Source organism: Pteropus vampyrus, unplaced genomic scaffold (assembly GCF_000151845.1).
Source record: "Pteropus vampyrus isolate Shadow unplaced genomic scaffold, Pvam_2.0 Scaffold563, whole genome shotgun sequence".
Taxonomy (NCBI): Eukaryota; Metazoa; Chordata; class Mammalia; order Chiroptera; family Pteropodidae; genus Pteropus; species Pteropus vampyrus.
In genome coordinates this window covers 459,830-465,023 of record NW_011889344.1, presented here as the reverse complement: position 1 = coordinate 465,023, position 5,194 = coordinate 459,830, and the positions used below count along the sequence as shown (strand labels likewise).

The window sequence follows — 5,194 nt, the reverse complement described above, 5'->3', positions numbered from 1 at the left end:
TAGGGCGCCCTGAGGGTGGCCGTCTACAGAACGATTGTCCCTCAGAGGCTTCTAGTCCTGGGGAGCGAGTGGCCCATGGGGCTCAGGAGTTCTGGAGCAACCACACAACCTTGTCGGGACGGGGGGTGCCTGGAGTGTGGGCACCCCGACTCAGACACTCCCCTTCCCTCACAGGCCCACGCAGAACCCCCTGTGACATCAGGAGCGTCGGAGGTGGTGCCCAGGGTGCTTTCCGGAGAACCCCAGAACCTGTGTCCGTGCTCCCTGAGACTGCTCGGCGCTGGGCGGGAGGGGTGGGCAGCTCCCTAGCTGGCAGGGCTTAGACTAGGTGGCCCCTCAAGTTTGTGAAGGGGGGCCCCGGGCTGCCCCGCGGTGTTGCGAGGGGGCTGTTGAGCACACGTGGGGTGAGCAGAGCTGTCCCAGGTGCTCCCCCTCGGGGACGAGTCTGGTCAGTCACACTCCATAGTGACTGTAGACTGGTGGCTCTGAGAGTGTGTGGCATCGAGCCTGGGAGGGGCCCCCTGGGGACAGTGCCTTTCACTAGGGAGCATGTGTCCCACTGCGCTTCTGGCTTCCAGAGTGTGGCAGAGCCCCCCCCCCCCCCCAGCACCTCCCAGCCCTGAGAACCTGGAGGTTCCATGCGGCCCAGCTGCCGGTGTGGGTGGGTGTCCCCAAGCTGGGTCTTGCTGTCCTTGCAGCTGACGTGGATGCTTTCAACCTGCTGCTGGAGATGAAGCTGAAGAGGCGGCGAGAACGGCCCCACCTGCCACGCACGGTGACAGAGCTGGTGGCCGAGGACGGGAGCAGAGTGTATGTGGTGGGCACAGCCCACTTCAGCGATGACAGCAAGAAGGACGTCGTGAAGGTGAGCTGTCACTGCTGTCACCCCGGGCAGGGCCGTGGCCCTTGCCGCTGCCTCCTGACACCCGTGCTGCTCGGCAGGGCGCAGGCTCCGTGGCCCCACAGCCCAGCCTCCCGCCGCAGCCCTGCCGCCTCCCCGTGACACAGGCAGACCTGTCGTGGAACTTTCTCTCTAGTCGCTTGAGTAATGGAGTTGGCCCCAGCGTCTGCCCGCAGGTCGGGGGCGGCGGGCGGCGGGGCCCAGGGTGACGGCTCGCCCGTTGCAGACGATCCGGGCGGTGCAGCCGGACGTGGTGGTGGTGGAGCTCTGCCAGTACCGCGTGTCCATGCTGAAGATGGACGAGCGCACGCTGCTGCGGGAGGCCCGGGAGGTCAGCCTGGAGAAGCTGCAGCAGGCCGTGCGGCAGGTGCAGCCACGCCCCCGCTCTGCCCTCCTGTGAGCCAGGGGAGGCCTGGCCCGTGGGAGAGGGAAGGCACGTCGGCTTTCAGACACAGGAGGGAAGCATGGATGGCGCAAGGTCTCCGGGTTTGCCGAGCAGGTCCCTGGGGATCGGGGTGGTCTCGGTGCCACGTGGCCCACCCGCCCACCGGGAACAGTACACTGCGTCTCCCACACGTGGGCCTGAGTCCAGTGCACCGACAGGCGCCCACATAGGGGATGCATAACAGGAGTCGGTCTGGGCTGGAGAGGTGAGAGGGGACGAGGATGTCCACAGGGCAGAGGTCCACGACTGTGTAGCCCTGAAGTGCGCCCCGCCCCCGGGAGGGCTTTGCCGAGGGCCGAGAAGGGCTTTGGATTTTTGGATGTCCCCTGTGCTGTGGCGGCCCGGCCAGGCCCTCGGTCAGGCCGCTGAGCCGGGCTCCCTGTCCCTGCAGAACGGGGTCATGTCTGGACTCATGCAGATGCTGCTGCTGAAGGTGTCGGCCCACATCACCGAGCAGCTGGGCATGGCCCCTGGTGGCGAGTTCAGGGAGGCCTTCAAGGAGGTGGGCCCGGGCTCGGCCGGGGAGGGGCTCGGGGCCACCTGGTGGGCTGTGGCTGCCCCAGCCAACCCCGGCTTCTGCCCCAGGCCAGCAAGGTGCCTTTCTGCAAGTTCCACTTGGGCGACCGGCCCATCCCCGTCACCTTCAAGAGGGCCATCGCCGCGCTGTCCTTCTGGCAGAAGGTCAAGCTGGCCTGGGGCCTGTGTTTCCTGTCAGACCCTATCAGGTAGGGCAGCCCCGGCCCAGAACAGCGGCCGGTGGCGTGAGGGGAGGGGAGTCTGCAGAGTGCCTGGCCCTCTCGCGGCCGAACCCCGCCATGCGGCACATCCCTCTTGTCCTTGGGCCAGGCCTCCTCAAACAGGGCCTCCCCACCCCTCCTGCTGCTGCAGCCCCAAACCAAGGGTGCCCAGGTCCCTGCCTTGGGTCAGTAGCACCAGCCTCCTGCTGGCCGCGGTCCCCGCGGGGCTGGCAGCTCGCCTCCTGCCCCCAGCAAGGATGACGTGGAGCGATGCAAGCAGAAGGACCTGCTGGAGCAGATGATGGCGGAGATGGTCGGCGAGTTCCCCGACCTGCACCGCACCATCGTCTCTGAGCGCGACATCTACCTGACCTATATGCTGCGGCAGGCGGCCCGGCGCCTTGAGCTGCCGCGCTCCTCCGACGGTGATGGCCGGTCTGGGCGGGGGCTCCCTGGGGGCCTGTCGCTGACAGGTGGGTGCTGACTGTCGCTCCCCCACAGCTGAGCCCAGGAAGTGTGTCCCCTCTGTGGTGGTGGGCGTCGTGGGCATGGGCCATGTCCCCGGCATCGAGAAGAACTGGACCACTGACCTCAACATCCAGGAGATCATGACGTGAGTGTCACCTGCCCCTCGGGCTCCCCAAGCACAGACCTGGGCCCGGAGAGGGGTGGCCGTGCCTGGGTGGGGGCTGGGAAGCACGCACCCTGAACCAGGCCCAGCCTACTCTCCCTCCCCCCCACCAGCGTCCCCCCGCCGTCCATCTCCGGCAGAGTGTCCCGGCTGGCTGTGAAGGTCGCCTTCTTGGGCCTGCTGGGCTATGGCCTGTACTGGATGGGGCGCCGCACCGCTGGCCTGGTCCTCTCGCTGCCTGCCACCCAGTACTGCCTGCAGAGGGCGTCCTCAGCCCGGCCGCACAAGTAGGAGGTGCACAGGGAGCCGCCACGCCTGAGGGGCCGCCCCCACGGGTCCGGGCCCAGCCTCGCCTGCCCTCCCCCAGCCCACCCAAATAAAGAATTATTTAACTGCTCTGAGCTCAGGCTCCCCAGCCCGCCCCCAGGGGCTGCTCACGGGTTCTCGGGCACCAGGACAGGCATCCGGGAGGGCCGAGGCCACGCTTCCCCGCCAGTCCCTCCCTGCCCTAGGTGGTCGGGCACGCTGGGCCACAGCCGGCAGTCCCCTCCCTCACTGTGCCTTCGGCTGTGCGTCAGCGCCTGGAGCGCCTGGCCTGGCGGCTTGGGCTGGGAGGGCGAGAGCACCCAGGCTCTGGCCTGGCCCCTGGGAGTAGTCCTCCCAGGGGAGCAGCTTGGCCAAGCCTGGCGGCCTGGCGGCCGGATGTGCACCAGCACCGCTCTGCCTGCAGAGGTGTGTGTTCTTGGCTTTTAAAAATATCTGAAATTTTTTACTCAGGTAACTTTAACTTAAACAAAGTGAAGCAATGTCAGGAAATACGAGCCTTAAATCCGGTTGGGACAGGGAGGACGGCTTTCCCTCGGGATCCCCGAGAGAACGAGCGTGCAGGCAGGTCCAGCCCTGGCAGCAAGGGCCCCTCCAGCTGCCCCCGTGGCCTGCTTCCAGCTCCTGGGGGTCCAGCAGTGAGCCTGTCTGGCTGCAGGGGGTCACACCTACTGCTTGCGCATCTGGTCGGGAGACCTGCAGGTCTCCCCTACCCTCAGTGGACAGATGGTGTGTGTCCGCCAGGGCCCACCAGTTTGCACGTGTGCCTGCAGGCGCCCACCGCCCTCTCGTATGCCCACCTCAGGGTGCTGCAGACAGGAGCTCGAGGCCGGGCTGGCCCCTGGTCATTGCCCTGTGCACAGTCACCTGGTCCTGGTCGTCAGTTTAGGACGAGGCATCCGCGTAGCCCAGCTGGGCCACGTTTGACTGTCTGCTGACTCGGTGTGTTACCAAATCAGGGGAAACCCACAGCCACGCAGGGCTAGGGAACCTCGGGCTGGACCATGTCCCTCCTGCCATTCATGTACTGTTCCTCAGAAACAAATAAAAGCTACTTTTGGAAGCTCCTGCTTTGTGAGATACGTGAAAATGGGACTCAGTTGACGAGGGAGCCACCTCGGGAGGGGCAGCCGGGGCCCAGGCTGCAAGGTAAACATTGGTGGCACTGCTGTGGGTGCTGGGACTTACCTGCCACCACCTGCCTCTCGGCAGAGGATACAGGCCCCGGTCCCAGGCACTGGCCCATCCCAAGCAGGGAACCAGCCCATGGAGTGTACCAGCCAAGGTGAAGTGTGCTCAGGCACCCCCGCCCATACCCGCTGCTGCCGGCCCCGCTGTCTTCCACGCTGCTCCCTGGGAGGGGAGGCGGGGCCGGAGAGACGCAGTGTGCCTGGCGGGATTTTGGGGTGGGCCCTTCTGCACGATGTCTGTCCCCCAAGAAGCATGGCCACCCGCCCCATGCTGAGTGGCTGCTCTCTGCCTCTGCCACGGGCCAACTCCCTGGTACAACACCAAGGGCAGTGATCATGGCTGGCGGGCTGGTGGGTCCTGAGGCTCCTAAGCCCACCCCTGATTGGTCTTCTCGCCATAGGTCTAGGTGGTATGGCTGGAACCCTAAGGTCTGTCTGGGTGGGTGCAGGCTACCCAGCCTCTGACCCAGCACCCACAGGTCTGCACCCGACAGGCCTCACTTCCCATGAGGACCTGCCCGGGGGGAGGGGCAGACAAGGACAAGGGTTGCTGCTGGGCTTGGGGCAGCCTCCAGATCACCTCCAGACTGGGAGGATAAAGACAGGGAGACCGTGGCAGACCCTCCAAGGGCAGCAGGGGATAGGTGGTGTCCAGGGGCAGTGGGAGGAACTGGGGGTCTGGCTGGGGGTGGGGAGCCAGCAAACGTGTGGATCCCAAGGGATGGCCACTTCCAAAAGAGCAGTGTCCCAAGGTGATGGCTGAGGTTGCAAATCGTCTGCTGCTGCTGCAAGGCCCTGCGGGGGGCTCTGGTTGCAGTCGCCCCGAGAGCACGGCCCCCGCCCAGGCCCTGACCCCTCCTGGCAGGCATCCCACAGGAAAGGGCTGCTCTCCAGTCTGAGTGGAGAAGCACAGAGCCCCGGGGCGTGTACAGCATCCAACCGGGGGGCCTACCTCCCTTCCAGCTG

General features: G+C 66.2%; 1 protein-coding gene across 4 annotated transcripts in view; it reads left to right on the top strand.

Annotated features, from left to right (window-relative positions):
- The window catches only part of TRABD (TraB domain containing), a 5,393-nt gene extending 1,288 nt beyond the window's left edge, over nucleotides 1-4,105 (top strand). Inside the window, exons 1-8 of one of the 4 annotated variants that reach the window (XM_023525451.1) lie at nucleotides 36-253; nucleotides 699-865; nucleotides 1,128-1,232; nucleotides 1,738-1,848; nucleotides 1,932-2,071; nucleotides 2,318-2,508; nucleotides 2,585-2,696; nucleotides 2,828-4,105. In XM_023525451.1, coding sequence (XP_023381219.1) covers nucleotides 76-253; nucleotides 699-865; nucleotides 1,128-1,232; nucleotides 1,738-1,848; nucleotides 1,932-2,071; nucleotides 2,318-2,508; nucleotides 2,585-2,696; nucleotides 2,828-3,005 — 1,182 coding nt within the window. In that variant the 5' untranslated portion in view covers nucleotides 36-75 and the 3' untranslated portion in view covers nucleotides 3,006-4,105. Of the gene's footprint in view, nucleotides 1-35; nucleotides 254-698; nucleotides 866-1,127; nucleotides 1,269-1,737; nucleotides 1,849-1,931; nucleotides 2,072-2,317; nucleotides 2,509-2,584; nucleotides 2,697-2,827 lie in introns of those variants that run through there. The other 3 variants (XM_023525450.1, XM_011384173.2, XM_023525452.1) reach the window with 3 other exon arrangements.
- The last annotated feature ends 1,089 nt before the right edge of the window (nucleotides 4,106-5,194 follow it).